General features: G+C 59.6%; 1 protein-coding gene across 1 annotated transcript in view; it reads right to left on the bottom strand.

Moving 5' to 3' along the window:
- Positions 1-10542: 10542 nt before the first annotated feature.
- Positions 10543-15287, bottom strand: part of DES (desmin) — a 22877-nt gene continuing 18132 nt past the window's right edge. Inside the window, exons 9-12 of the mRNA XM_075070346.1 lie at positions 12857-13077; positions 12420-12463; positions 11897-11979; positions 10543-11411 (exon numbers count right to left, since the gene is read on the bottom strand). Of these exons, the coding sequence (XP_074926447.1) occupies positions 11370-11411; positions 11897-11979; positions 12420-12463; positions 12857-13077 (390 nt within the window). The 3' untranslated portion in view covers positions 10543-11369. The remainder of the gene's footprint in view (positions 11412-11896; positions 11980-12419; positions 12464-12856; positions 13078-15287) is intronic.

The raw sequence follows: 15287 nt of genomic DNA, 5'->3' as shown, positions 1-15287 counted from the left end.
GCACCTCACTGGCTACTCAGAATCCAAACCCCGCAGTTCCCTTCAAGTGCCCAGCCTCAGGCCTCCGGCCAGACACACACGGCAGAGATGATGATGATTCCTGAAAATTTCATCTCATCATATAACAGAAAAGGTTCGTCCAACCCCCAAGGATCAGCCACATACCCAGGTCCAACGATAACTTAGATCTTACTCTAAATACACGTTACAGCCAGTTCTTATTAACTAAACTAAAATTTATTAAGAAAGAAAAGAGAGAGAGAGGGTTGGTTAAAAGATCAATCTACAGACAGACTTGAATTAAATTCTTGAGGTTCAGACACAGCAGAGATGAGCTTGTAGTTGCTAAAAGTCCTTTCAGAAATAGTCCAGAGGTTACAGTCCAATGTCCATATTCAGGGTGGCTCCAGTCAGTGACTGGGGATCTCAATCCTTGTGGCTTAAGGTTTCCCCCTCTTGAAACCCAGAGCAGATCTGAGATGAAGCAGGATCGTGTCCCAGGGTTTTCATACATTTCCAGCGGCCTCTTGGCCTGAGAAAACAATTGGCTGAACTCTCCTTCTCCCAACCATCCTGGCAATTAGCCCAGGGTAATTTACCCATTAACAGTTCAGATACAGGTTACCACAACCTGCAAAGAGACACAGAGACAATAATACCATTTCTCTCAAATATCCTCCTAAATACTAATATTCCTTTTTCGATCTTTGAATCATACCTTTAGCCAGGGCCGGCTCCAGGTTTTCTGCTGCCCCGAGTGGCTCTGCGGCAGTGCAGCTGCGCTGCTCCACTCTTCAGCGGCAATTCAACGGCTGGTCCTTCACTCCGAGAGGGACTGAGGGACCTGCCACTGAATTGCCGCCGAAGACCAGGACCTGCCGTCCCAATAGTGGCCAGAATGCTGCCCCTTGGTATTGGCCGCCCCAAGCACCTGCTTCTTTAGCTGGTGCCTGGAGCCAGCCCTTGCTCTAGCGATAGACAAGCCTTGTTTGCTGCCATCCCAAGCCCTGAGCTAACACCTCCCCTTCTACCTCTATCAATGCGGCTGCATTTCCCAGCTCTGGTTATTGACAGATCTTCCTAACCAGGCTCTAAAGCTCGGCCCTGGGGCAGGTCAGTCTGGGGGGTAATTAGCTCTTTCTGGCCCTGTCACCTTTCAATGGGATATTGTATTACACGTTATAACGTCACAGGGTGGCGTTAGAGTTCAGCCCTCACGCGGTGCACTCGTGTAGCACAGTAACATCGGACACACGCCTTCATTCCCATGATTATCGCTTGAGGTTCAGCCCCCATAGGCACGGGAACTAAGGGTGTGGGGCTGCTGCAGCACCCCCAAGTTTTATGCAGGGCTCTGCCCCCAGCTGTGCATGTGGGGTCCCCGCCCCACGCCTGAGGCTATGCTTCTGCCCCCCCACGCAAGGTCTGGGCTGCTGGACCCAAGCCCGGGGCTCTGCTCCCAGGCCCATATGCAGGGTCCCAGCACCACGCCCGGGGCTCTGCTACCGGCCCTACACATGGGGTCCCAGATCCACATAGGATGTCCTGCCTGCCACCTGTCACGGACTCACTGGTCGGGCCCACTCGTGGCCCCATGCAGTCCGGGGGGGGGGTGCCCCTTTTCAGTGCGACAGCCCCTCTCAGGGGTCCACTGTCTCCCGGGGTCAGGCCCCTCCACCTCCTGGAGATGCCCCCTCCGAGCCTTAGCACGTCCATTGTTCCAGTTTCTCTCAGGTAACCTCTGGGGGTGCAGAGGCTCTCCTGAAGGTCTCCCAGGACACTTCTCTCTTCTGGGTGGAACCCCACCTCTTCCCCCATGTAGAATACCAGCTACAAGATGGAGTCTGGAGTCACCTGGGCAAGTGACAAGTCCATGCAGGACTCAGAACTTTACAGGGAAATCCAGAAAGCTCGGCTATGGATTGGCGTCTATCAAGTAGGAAGATACATATATACCCAGAGAACAGGAAACAGTGGGTGTTACCGTACACAGGCTAACGAGAGGGATCAGTTAGGGGAGCTAATACCAGCCAGAGAGAAAAAATCATTTTGTCCTGGTAATGAAAGTGGGCCATTTGCAGCAGTCGATAAGAAGGTGTGAGGAACGGGGTAGGGGGGGAGAAACATGGGGAACAAGGCAGGCTTTAGGAAGTCCAGGGCCCAATTCAAACAGTTTCAATGGGGCCCCATGTGACGTTATTGATATAAACTGGGACCATATAGAACATGGGTTGCAACCAAGGTTCTGTAGTGGCACCAAATTCTATGTAAAGGGGGTCATATAAGGTGTCCAAGATCCGGTCTCGGCGTTCTGGTTGTTATGCTGTCTGTGTGTCGTATCATTTCTGTGTTGAAGTTAATGACTATTGGCTGTGTCATTGTCCTGTATCAACTTGTTCTGTGTTCTGGAAAAAGTCTCCGACAAGCTTGGGTGGCAGTACTGACTTAGCCTGCTTGATGGCCCATTCGGCATCAACTTCACAATTGACCTCGAGCAGAAGGCGGACGCCTTGTGACTCAGCGAGGGTTGCAGAAAACTGGCCCATGTGCTGCCAATCCTTTGCTGTAACTTTGCCACTCGTAGAAAAGGAGTGTTCCTACCACTGGAAAAGTCTATTACGCTGATGCCTCATTCTTCCATTTTTTGTCTTCAGTCCTGCTCTTGCTCTACTCTGGGGACTTTGCTCCAAGACTAGCCGCCTACACAAGGACTTGATGACCCATACCCAGCGAGGGATGTTCCAGCGACTGGATTTACTGCTGCAGTTTACTCTCATACTGCTACAAGCTGAACGAGACTTTGCCAGTACTGTATGTAATGTGATTCCATTTAACCAATTCTAGCTCTCATCCTTATCTTTTTCCTTTTATGAATAACCTTTAGATTCTTTAAGATTAAAGGTCATTGGCAACAGCGTGATTTGTGCGGTAAGATCTAGAGGGGGTATTACACCGACGCCCTATCGTCGGCGGCGCTAGGCGCCTGGGCCCCTGTAAACGAACGCTTGCTATTAGGGCTGTGGGGTGGGCCGTCCTACTGCGCGACTCATGGACGTTTAATGGTCTCGGAACTATCCGGGTCCAGGGACATTCTACACCGAACCTCACCGGCCACGCCAGTAACTAGGAGGCCCATGTGGTCCACGCACCCACGCGGGGGAGGGGGAACCCTTAAACCCCTGTAACTACCTCCCCTGAGTCGCTGCACCCACGACTCTGGATTCACCTGTGAGGGTCACCCATTCCCATTACCGGCTGCTGCTCTAATCATGACTTGTGTACCATAGGATGAGCGATTGTACCCTCATGCCTTCCCACTTACTTGGCCCACCCGCTACACCCATTGGGGAGCATTACAGACTGTATGTACTATCTGCTAACCCAGTAACAATTACCAGCGTCCCCCATTTACTCTTGTGTGCTGCCCCGATGACTAATGACTGACATTGCCACTCTGTGTATCTCCTTATTTCAATATTCTCTAATAAATATGACCTGGGTCTGGGGCTTGGTCTTATCGAGAGACTTCTTTCTCTTCACTGGTTGGTGTGGTTTTCATGACCAATTCATCCCCAGGGTGTGGGACATGGTGGTGTACTGCGGGACCTGCGAGTGTCTAGGATTGTTTGTGTGACTTGCGGTAGCCAGCAGGGTGCACGAAGTCTTGTGTCTGGTGGTTTGGTTTGCCTTAGAGGTGAGAGAAAGCCGCTTGGGCTGTGACTGCCCTTGTTCGAGCATTGGTCCTGATTTGGCACTCTCAGTTGTGGTCACCGCCCGACCACAGCAGGGATGACTTAAAAAAAAAAACACGTAAAAAAACATATGAGGCTTGTACTCACCAGGCGGTGCTCCGAGCCTTCACGGCTCTTCGGCGGTGGGTCCTTCACTCGCTCCAGGTCTTCAGTGGCACTGAAGGACCCGCTGCTGAAGACTCAGAGCAAGCGAAGGACCCGCCACCCAAGTGCCACCGAAGACCCGCAGCGCCGCCAGGTGAGTAGAAATGAAAAAGTCACCTCTAGCCAGGGAAGGGATCCTCACTGGGCGCGGGGCCCGATTCGGGGGACTTGGTGGAACAGGCCTAAAGTCGGCCCTGATGGGGAAATAGTTTTACTTTACAAAGTAAACACAACCTGGAACCAGTTGGAGCCCCAGCCCGTAATCTGGGAATAATTGACACCCCCCCAGGTAACTCTGCCCTCCACCCCCGACACTGAGTGTGTGTATAACTAACAAGGAACCCAGCATTGGTTTGAGAAAATACCACAACCACACTCAACAGCAGGCAGGCATGTGCAAACCTGACCCCACTCCCCCCGCGCCTTGGCCCGCATCCTCTGCCTCAGTTTCCCACCATGTGGGATGAACGACTGTCCCCTAAAAGCCCTCCCTTTTCCCACCACTCACAGCTGCTGTCAGTCAGCAAAGACCCAGAGCCACGTTCTCAGGGGTTCACCTCCTACCCCAGAGGCAAGGGGGGCACTGCCTCTGCAGCTGGCTCACAGCTGCCACGGTCTCTGCCGCTGCTGCCTCCCGTAACTAGCGTTACGGCCAGCGGTTTCCTCTCTGCCTGTCACTGCTCCGCAGACCCTAGCCCCGTCAGCGGGATGCCAGCCCTGCAAATCACCCACCAGGAACAGTCTGAGCAGCCAGAGAGGAGCTGGTCAAACAGCAGCTGGGATTCCTCAGCCAGCCTCATCCCCACACACCCGCCTGCCTCAGCCCTCATCTCGTCGGCATTCACCCCCCGCCCCCCCAGTTAGCCGGTGAGGCTCGGGGAGGGCGACCCCGGAGTCAGGGCGGGCTAAGCACAGTTCTGCTGCCCTTTGTTCGGGCCCTCAGGAGAACAACGTGTCCTGCCTCCTGTACCCAGTGCACGAGCCAGACCAGGCATCTGCAAACCCCAACCCCTGCAGGCCCTGCTTGCTGCCCTTCTAGGGGACGGGCCAGCCCTAGCGTCCCTCACAGCAACCTCTTTGCACCCCCTAGAAGCAGACCCCACTGTCCAACTGGGGCCACCCCCCATCTCTGGGCTCTGTCACCTGGGTAACTAGGGACTCAGCATGGTGGGACTAGAACCCAGCACTATTCAGAGCAGGAACTACAGTCCCCAGGGGCACCTGGCTCGGGGGGCAGCAGGGGGCTGTGGATTGAGATTGAGGGGAACTGGCAGAGCTCAGGGAGGTGTCACGGATTCACAGGTCCGTGCTCTGGAACAGTCGGTGCGAAGACCCCTTCAGTGTCCCATGGGTCACTCCTGGGGTCAGCCCTTGGGCTTCCCCACCTCCTGGGACCGACCCTTGGAGCTGGGAACCCCCATCAGGTCTCTGAGATGGACACCTGAGACTTGTCCCCGCAAAGGGAGCAATGCCCACCCCCAGCCTCTGCAGTGACTCTCAGCCAGCGAGGTGACAGCAGGGGGTTAGTGGGTGTCTGGCACAGTGCGGTAAGTGCTCGATTAGCCCAGAGAACAGCAAGTCGCAGCCTGGGCAGTTCAGACAAATTGTCTTCTCAGACTCTCTCCAGACATGGGGCCCAGGCCTCACACAGCTGAGCATTCGAAACACGTGTCTCCCTGGGACTCTGCAGAACATCAACCACCTGTTCCAGCCACCTAGTGAACATTGCAGCATAGAGGAGAAACTGAGGCACACACAATATTCATACAAAATATTACAGAAAATTCCCACTCCATCACATGGGGAACCCAGGGCTGGGCTAGCCCTGGGTCGGGAGTGAGGGGCACCGGCAGAGCTGGGGGACGGGGAGCCCAGGGCTGGGCTAGCAGGGGGCTGGCTGCGGGTTGGGAGTTTCAGCACACCGCACTGCCACCTGCTGGAAATGGGCAGCACTGCCACAGCCACCTGCTGCCAGGTCCCCCTCCCCGCCCCCAAGCACTCGCCCCATTAGTAACCCTGCTATAAATAGCGGCCTGCATCCACTCGGTGCAAACACATTGGCCGCGTCACCACGGGGTGAGTCCATGTTGGGATGAGACGAGCGTCTGCTCTCTGCTGTCACCCCACAGCTCTCCCCCTCCCCCGGGCGCTGGCCCCCATGGGTCTCTGTGCTGGAGAAGGCGCCTCCCCGAGGGCCCTGGCAGTAACATCTCTGGGGAACCCCAGCCCTTTGCCCGGAGCCCCCCCTCACACACACATACGAGCTAACACGCAGCATTAGCAGGGCCAGGCAGCCCGGCAGAGCAGACCCCATGGCCAAGTTGCTGTCAGATCAACTGCTTCGAACATAAACTCCAGAGTCACGGCTCCCTGGCATCTGAGCTATGGCCCACTCTTAAACAGTCCCATGCCAGACTCCCCAGGGCCCCCTGCTCCTCTGGGACATGCCGCAGCCTCAGCGCCACCTACATTCCCGGCTCCTTCAGCCTCTGGGCGAGTCTGCAGCAGCTGCATGGAGGTTTGGCCTGGATCCAGGCTCCCATTTCCTGATCCCATGTATTCACCGTGCCCACAGTTTCCGTGTGGCACAGATTCCAGCACTGGGGGTGGGTCATCATCATTAGGGTTCAGAGTTAACAGACACCACGAGGCAATTCAAAGCAATTGTTCCAGACTGCAGGTGAGGAGGGGGACAGAGGGAACAGCCTCAACTGGGATGTGGCTGGGACACTGGAGTTCACACCTCCTGCCAATGTCTCCCAGGGTCTCCAGCGAGCCCAGCCCAGGGCTGCGCCTGGGCAGGGACGGATGCTGCTGCAGTTGCAGCTTCTCCTCCCTTTTGCAGCCAGACCGGGTACCATGCTGGATGGTGTTTGGGCCCAGGCTCCTTGATCCCTGGGCATTGGGCTGGCCCCCATTTGGAGGCCCTGTCCCTCGAGCCAGCTCCTGGAGGGGCCCTTCCCCCACCCGCACGCCAGGGTGGACATCAGTGTGGGGCCCTGTGTGGGGGAAGCTTGGATGCAGAGGGTGGACACCAAGGTGGGGCCCTGGGCTGCCATTGCCAGCTGCTGGCCAACACCAGGATGGGCTCCCTGGTTAGCAGCACCCCGGGGCATGAGTCTCCCTGCCAGCTGCATTCCTGTGCTACCCTTCGCCCAGTCCTGCAGGCTCTTGCTGCCCCGCAGGGACCCCAGCACCAGGGAGCTCCCAGCTCGGACGAGCCCAGTTCCACACGCCAAACTGGGGGCACTGCTGGTTCAGGCACCCGTGGGCCCCCCCGCTCCTTGCGACTCAGCTCCCCAGCCAGGTCAGTCAGACCCACCTTCCTAGGAATCTAAACCACCTCAGCCTCCAGCCTGTGCCCCGCACCCCCATGGCTCACGCTGCTGTCCTGCCAGAGCCAATGGGGAACCCAGCACTTCGTGTTACGCCTCACAGTGGGCAGCTCCTCCCTCAGCCTGTCTGTGGGCCCCTGCCCCAGCCATGCGCTGTCCCTTGCACCCTGGATCCCACCCAGCCTCCTCCTCCTCCTCTGCTCCTGTAGGACTTCATCCTGTCCCTGCCCCTCTGCAGCCCTCCAGTGAACAGGCCACTGAGTTGCAGCTGTAGAAGGATCTAAGCCCTCGCTTACCCTCTCATTAAGGGGGAATATTTCTGAGTTCTGTTTGTGCCTCAGTTTCCCCTATGTGCTGTGTTATTACCCACTGGGCGGAAGAGGGCTGCTTGCTCTCCGGGCAGGCCAGGAGACGTAGGTGTGGGTGTCACCGAGCTGTTGGGGGCTAGGTCTGTCACGGAGTTCCCGGGCAATGCTCTGGAACTGCTCCCCACAAATCAGGCAGGACTTTGAGGAGCCTCCTCTCCCTTGGAGCAGACTTGTTCAGGGCAAGAAGCTCACACGGCGTTTCACTCCTGGGTCTCTCCTTGGAGCATTCAGCATCCTCTGCCCCCCGTGCGCTTCCCACAGCGAGCCCGTCCAGGCGGGGTCCTGGGAAGCCACGAGGTCCTGCACCCCCTTTGCAGTCAGACGGACTCTCAGCCAGCCAGTAACACAGGAGGTTTATTCGATGACAGGAACAGGGGTCTAATAACAGAGCTTGTAGGTACAGCGAACCAGACCTCGGCCGGGTCCATTCTGGGGGGCAAATGAGCAGACCCACAGGTCTGCACTTCACTCCTTTGTCCCCAGGCAGCTCCAGACTAACCACCCCCCCAACCCCTCCTCTCTGCTTTCAGCCCCTCTTCCCGGGCCAGGAGGTACCTGATCTCTTTTCTCCCGGGCCAGGAGGTCACTGATCTCTTTGTTTCCAACACCTTCAGCTGCACCTTGCACGAAGACGGGGCCCAGGCCATCAGTTGCTAGGACGGGGTGACAAGGTCAGGCATTAGGGGCACTGGCCCTTTTGCTCTGCCAGATACTAAGAACTCATGGGGACACTGAGGCACCAACACAGGATTCAGAGCAACATTAAGACAGCTCCCGTTTAGTCACCAGTGCACCCAAACAGTGCAGAGGTTGTTGAGTGAGTGTCTGGAGGAGGTTCTGGTTTGTGGTTCTACTGTGCTCTCTTGGCGTGCATGGTTTTTTGTATGTAAAGTTTATAATATTGGCTCTATGACTGTCTAGATTTCACAGTTGTGACACCCCAGACAAGTGGGGTAGGTCTCGCCTGGCCTGCTTGATGGCCCATTAAGGACCATCAGCTACAACTGACAACACTATGAGAGGGCAGATACACCTTGTAATTCTCAGCAAGGCAGGGACAGGCCTATGGACAGACTGTAAGGGGTGTTTTCATGGCCATGTGCTGAGTAGCTTGTGTTTGGAACAAAGGAAGCACGGCCTGCATGGCAAGAGACTATAAAAGGAAAGCTGCATCTCTCCATTTGACTTCAGTCCTGCTTCTTGCCTCTGGAGGACTTTGCTACCAAACTGGAAGCTCCTGAACAAAAGACTGAAGACCCATCCCGCGGGGATGTTCCAGAGACTTGATTTAAACTTGCAGTTACTCCATTACTGCTACAAGCCTGAACCGAGAACTTGCCCATCACTGTATGGAATGTGATTCATTTAACCAATTCTAGCTCTCATCCTCTACCTTTTTCCTTTTATGAATAACCTTTAGATTTTTAGATTTCTAAAGGATTGGCAACAGCGTGATTTGTGGCGGTAAGATCTGATGTGTATGTTGACCTGGGTCTGGGGCTTGGTCCTTTGGGATCGAGAGAACCTTTTTCTTTTACTGGGGTGTTGGTTTTTATGACCATTCATCCCCAGGACGGGTGGCACTGGTGGTGATACTGGGAGACTGGAGTGTCTAAGGGAATTGCTGGTGTGACTGAGCAGCGTCCCCCAGCTGAAGGACAAAGGCCAGGCGAGGGGGGTGATCTCAGCTGATGTCCCGCCAGGGAGGTCACTGCAGCTGAGCTGGGCCCTGGGCGACCAGCGTGGATGGACCCTGCTTTAGCGTCACTCCAGGGGGCTCCCCACAGCCCCCCGGGGCTGGGTCCAGATAACAGCTGACCCGCCTGCTCTGCCCATGTTGTGCAAGTGCCCCAGCAGATGTTAGGCGAGGCACATTAGTCCCTGCAGAGCGGCCAAGTCTCCCTCGGGGTCCGTCACTGTGGGACTTGCTGGGTCGAGCAGGGCGGTCCAGCCCCAGGAGGCGGTGAAGCCGCGTGGCTTCCCCTGGAGGAGCAGTGAGACCCCTCAGGGGCCTGTCCCACTGATGGGGCCACCCAGAGCCAGTCCCCAAGCTGGGGCCTCAGCCCCGCTCCTGGGGGTCCGGGACACACTCCCTTTCTTGGCTGCTGTAGTGTGGGGTCTTTAAATCCCCCCCAGTCCATTGGCAGGGACCCCAGCTCTGGGGACCTGCAGCTTATCTGTGGGCTTGGAGAGACTGAATCTTCCTCATCGATTCCCCTCAGTGTGCAACTCTGGTGGAAACGCCCGCGTGCTGCGGGGCCACAGAGCTGCTGCTGAGGCTGCACTCGAGCTGACTTTATGGCCAGGCCCTCGGGGTATCTTAAAGCTTGAACTGGGTGAATGTGGAGAGTGACCGCCATTAAGTAGTTACTGTCCGACCCCCCCTTGCCCAACTGCCCCAACCCCCACAACTGCGAAAATGGAAATCGAAAACTAAAAAAATGCTTGAGAATAACCCCGGCCACTATCCCTGGAGCGTGTAAAGAGAACACTCCAGTCTGCCCAGCCGGGACAGAGCGAGATGTGCTGGGGAGGGGCAGGAGGGAGCCAGGGAAGGCAGGACAATGACCCCTCCCTACCCAGCTTCCAAAGAGGGAAGAAACTGAGGGCTGGCTCCGCCCAGGGGCCTTCTCCACAGCAAAGGAGGCAAACCCCCAAGGGACCCTAGAAATGGGCAGGGGGTTGGGGGAGCCCTGCGGGCCCCACTGAGCTGCCTGCCAACCAGAGCCAGGACAAGCCAGCCCCCCTGGGGGGTGCAGGGAGCTGCTCAGCCCAGATGCAGGGAGCCCCCAATCCCCTTGGGTGCCCCCCAGCTGGCCCTGGCTGGAAAGGGGTGAAAGGCAGGATTGCCCCAGGGGAGGGCTGGCCAGGGTGCGCCCGGAGACCCCCGAGAGGCCGGCAGGCAGGCAAGCCCGGCTCCGCAAGCAGCACTCAGAGGTAGGGTCGTGCTCCGTTGTTTATTTCAGCAGCCTGGGGGGGTCGCGTACACATTGTGGGGCGGGGGCCAGGTGGGGGTGCGGTACCCCCAGCCCCTTGGCCTCTGTCCATCTCTCTCTGCCTCTCTCTCCCTCACCTGCTTCCTTCACTTACCCGGATCCTCTCTAGGCTCCCGCGGGTCCCACCGCGCCCTGCTCCCTGCCCGTGGGGAGCCTCCTGCAGACTCCCCCAGCCTGACCCTGGCACACTCCTGGGGGGCCTGGTCCCCCCCCATCCTCGCCATCCCATGGAGCCGGCAGCAGCTCCAGTTCCCCGGGTGATGGGCACTACGGGGAGCTCCATGACTTTGGTTCAGGCTGGGGGACGAGGGGGGCTGGTCAGTCTCCGTCTCCCCTCCCAGGCTAGGCAGGGCCGGGTCTGCCCATGAGAAATGCCAGCTCCGGGGCCCCAGGCCTGGGCGGAGGCAGGCCCCTGCCAGGCCCTGGGGGGTGCAGGGAAGGTGCGTGTGAGTACAGGGGACTAGGGGCTGGGATGCAGAATCTGCTGCTGGGAGCCTGCAATGGACCCCTCTTCCCCAACCCCCGAGCTGCGGCCCCATGTCCCCCTTGGCCCCACACCCAGCCCCACTTCTGACTCCGGGGCCTCCCGGGCAAACTCCCAACACAGCACTTCAGAAGCAGGAGAGAGAGGGGGTGTGTAGAGGGAGGCAGGCGTGGGAAGTTATGCCCTGGGGACGATGGAGGAGGGGCTGGGGCAGGAGCGGGGCGGGACGGGGGAGTCGGCGGGGACGGACTGTGCCAATTGTCTCTCCGCAGCCGCTCGGCCAGCGCCATCTACAGCACCTCGTGCTTCTGCTCCGTGGCCTCGCTCACCACCTGCTTGGGAGAGAGCCCTGGTGAGACAGGAGCCCCACGGCGCCCCCGCGGGGAGCCCCAGGGATTGGCACCGGGCTGGCCTGGGGGCTGGCGCAAGGGGCAAACGCTACCCTCCCTTGCAGCTAGGTCACCCTGGATCTCCATCCTGCACAGAGACCGGGGCACAGCCTGCGCCAGCCAGCCGCACCGCCCACCCACGCCAGGCCCGGGCACATGGGTGGCAGGAGCCTGGATCCCAGCCGAGGAGTCTACCTTAGGCACTGCCTGCAGTGCAGTGCCACCGGGGCGGGACAGGGACCTGAAAACCCCCACTGGAGCCAGGAGCGAGCTGGCTTGGGCCAGGATAGATCCGAGCCCCCCACCCCACCCCAGGGGACCCCTGGGAAGCTGGGGCTTCTCGCCCCCTCCAGCCATGGCTAGAGCCAGGTGAGCCCCGGCCCGTGTGCATGGGCCCTTCCCTACCCAGCCGCCCGCCCCCTGCTCACCTCCCCATCACGCGTCTCTATGGTCTTGATCATCACGGTCTTCTTGGTGTGAACCTCTGAGCCTCGCTGCTCTGGGCTGGTCTCTGCAGGCGGGAGGAGAGTCAGCCTGGGGCAGGTATTGCCTTTTATTTGGTGAGTGTCTAAGGAGTCAGGGGGCTGCCGTCCTTGGGATGTGGGACAGGGTAATGGCGTGGGTGAGCACGGGCTGGGGCCATGGGCGGGGATGGTGAGTGAGGGCTTGGCGGTGAGGGGATCGGGGGTAAGGTGGTAGTGGTGTGTGGGTGTGTGCATGTGGAGGGATGGGGCGAGGGGCTGGCCATGGCGGGTGAGGGGGCAGGGGCACAAGGCGAGGGGCTGGGGGCAGGCACTGGCTGGCCTGGGTAAAGCAGCAGACCGGCGGGCTGGGCCAGGCCAGGGCTGGCCAGGAGCACACACAGCAGCCTTGGGACCCTCCTGCAGCCCCAGCGCAGGGGGCTCAGGGCGCCCCCCATGCTGCCCTGCCTAGGCCCTGCCCCGCACTCACCCCGGAAGTTGAGCGCCGAGAAGGTCTGGATGGGGAGACTGATCCTGCAGCACACGGAGAAGGAAAAGGGGTTAGTGCTACGGCCACACTGAGAGAGGTGCCCTGAGCCCCACAGACACTGGGGTGGGCTAGCTGGGGGTCCCCCATCCTGGGACTCCCCAGAGTAGACTGGCTGGGGGCCCTGCCCTGGGACTGGCTGGGGAGGGCTGCCTGGAGGGACCCCACCCTGGGGCTCCCTGGGGTGGGCTGGCTGGGGCCCCACTTTGGGGCTCCCCAGGTTGGGCTGCCTGGGGACACCCCACGCTGGGGCTCCCTGGGGTGGGCTGACCAGGAGCACCCGCCAGGAGCTCCCCCCCGGGCCAGGGGGTGTTGCTCCCCCAGTAGCCGACACCCGGGGCGGCAGGGGCAGGGGCCGGGCTGGGCAGACGCCTGCTCACCGGCTTTCCTCGCCCTCCAGCAGCTTGCGATAGGTGGCGATCTCCACGTCCAGCGCCATCTTGACGTTGAGCAGGTCCTGGTATTCACGCAGGTGCCGCGCCATCTCGTCCTTCAGGTGCCGGATCTCCTCCTCCAGCCGTGCGATGGTGTCCTGGTAGCCGCTCGCCTCCCCAGCAAAGCGCTCCTCCAGCTCTCGCATCTGCCGCATCAGGGAGTCATTCTGCAGGGACAGCCCGTGTCAGAGTCGGCACCCCCGTGAGGGACAGTGGGAATTTTACATCAGCGTTGTATGAAGCCTATGTGTGCCTCAGTCTCCCCTCTGCGCTGCAGTGTCACCTGGGCGGGGGAAGGGACCGCTTGCACTTGGGGCAGGGTAAGACACAGCTGTGCATGGCGCCCAAGTGGTTCACTGGAGGGGGACGGGCTGAGGCCGACCCCATATCAGTGGAGACTCCACGGGGACAATGGCAAAGCCAGTCACCAGGTCCCAGACACCAGGTAGCCAATGACCGTGGCTGGCCCCACGTCTGCGAAGGGAGCAGTCAGGCGCACCCAGGGGCTGACAGAGGAGATCCCATGGGCGGGGAGATGGAGCCGAACCGAGGGGTCACTGCGTGGCTGGGCTCTGGGCTGACCAGGAGGGACTTGGCTGTAACCTTCACTCCGCTGGGCTCCCCGGGCTGGTCTGGGTGACTAATCACCCGCCTGTCGGCTCGCACTGGCTGCGTGTCCCTGCAGACGGTGGTGGAGGGGGTGCTGCCCCCCAAGATGGTACAAGTCTCCATCGGGGTCTGTCTCCATGGGACTCGCTGCCCGGGGCTCACGGGGAGGAGAGGGGGCAGGGGGGCTGCAGGCCCAGGCGTCCAGCCCCCGGAGGCAATGAAGCTTCCCCTGGAGGGAGAGTGAGACCCCTTGGGAACCTGGTCGGCTGATGGGGCCTCCCAGAGCCTGCCCCCAAGCTGGGGCCGTGGCCCCGATCCTGGGGGTCCATGACGGGGCAGAGCCAGGGCCAAGGAGACAGGCTACAGGAGGGTAGCCCCATAGGGATGGGTCTGTGTATGGGGGGTTGTGATGAACTGGGACTGTTCTTACTGTGGTCTGTGAATGCTGGGGGGGGGGGTTGGCCTGGGAGGACGGTCTGCACTGGGGATGAGGGACTGGCCGGAGGGAGGATACCTGAGCAGGTAACGTGAGAACCCCGGAATGGGAGAGGCCAGGTGACACCTCTGCCCGGGAAGCAGAACAAAAGCTGGGAGAGGAGACGCTGGAGAGTGAGAGGCGTTTCAGGAGCTGGCTGGGGAATGGAGGGAAGCACAGACAGGGCTCTGATCCCCAAGGGGGCTGTGCGGTTCCTGGGACCCCAAGATGGACCTAATTGGGGAGGATCCTGTTGTCTGTACCTGCAAAACCTATCTTGGACTGTGTTCCTGTCCTTCTGTTTACTGGCTGGCTGAGAGTCACGTGAATCTCAGGAAGCCTGGGGTGCAGGGCCCCGACTCTCCCACACGCCGTGACGGGGTCACCACACAGGGACAGGGCTGGGTGTGTGTGTTATCTATTCATTTTGAATCATGCTGGAGCTGGTGGGACCTGGTGCGGCTGGATGGGTTTGTGGATGTGTTGAAGTGAGAATGCTCTTGATATTTTCTCTGAATGCTGTGTGTGCCTCGGTTTCCCTGGTGTGCTACCCAGGCGGTGGGACCGGGGGTGTGACTGTTGAAGAGACCCCCAGAGGGCAGCTGTTACCCCGACTGGCTGCCTGGGCACAGAGAACAGCCGGACACCCTGTATCCCAGCAACTGACCGCCGGGCCCCTCCCTGCCAGAGCCAGCTGGAGGGGCTGGAGGCCAGAGCCCCAGGGGCCCTGTTTGCCCAGGAAGGAGACAAAGGCCGCAGGGGGGCAGCGGGGGGTGACTGAGGCTGGGCTGCTGGAAGCGAGTCAGTCGCCTGGTTTGGGACTCGGGGGGCTGGGGGCACTCTGGGCCCTGGATCCCCCCAAGCTGGACTTTGCTGCAGGTCCCTGATTTCTGTGCTCACAAGCTCTGTCCCGGCTAAGAACCCGTCTGTGTCCCACGCTGGCTGGAGTCACAGCTGGCTGCTGAGTGGGGGACAGGTCCCTTTGGGGGTGTGGGAGGCTCCCCAGGGGTCGGGGGACTCGCTTTGGGGAGCTCCCGGGGTGAGCAGGGGGCTGAAAGCTCCAAGGTCAGAGCCAGGAGGTGCTGAAGCTGGGCAGGCTCCTTGCCCTGGCGAGTGGCCTCGAGGGGAGACTGTGACGAACTAGGAATGTTCTTAATGTTTGCTCTGAATACTGTGTTGGTGCCTCAGTGTCCCCTAGGCAGTTCTTAAGTACCTAGGTGGTGGGATAAGGGTGTGTGATTGCTGCAGAGCAAAGGGCCAGTGCCCCTAAATGCCGGGCACTCTGTCTCCTAG

This window comes from Chelonoidis abingdonii, chromosome 10, assembly GCF_003597395.2.
Source record: "Chelonoidis abingdonii isolate Lonesome George chromosome 10, CheloAbing_2.0, whole genome shotgun sequence".
Lineage (NCBI taxonomy): Eukaryota > Metazoa > Chordata > Testudines > Testudinidae > Chelonoidis > Chelonoidis abingdonii.
Note: the sequence above shows the minus strand (reverse complement) of the source record. Positions and strands in the feature narration are given on the sequence as shown.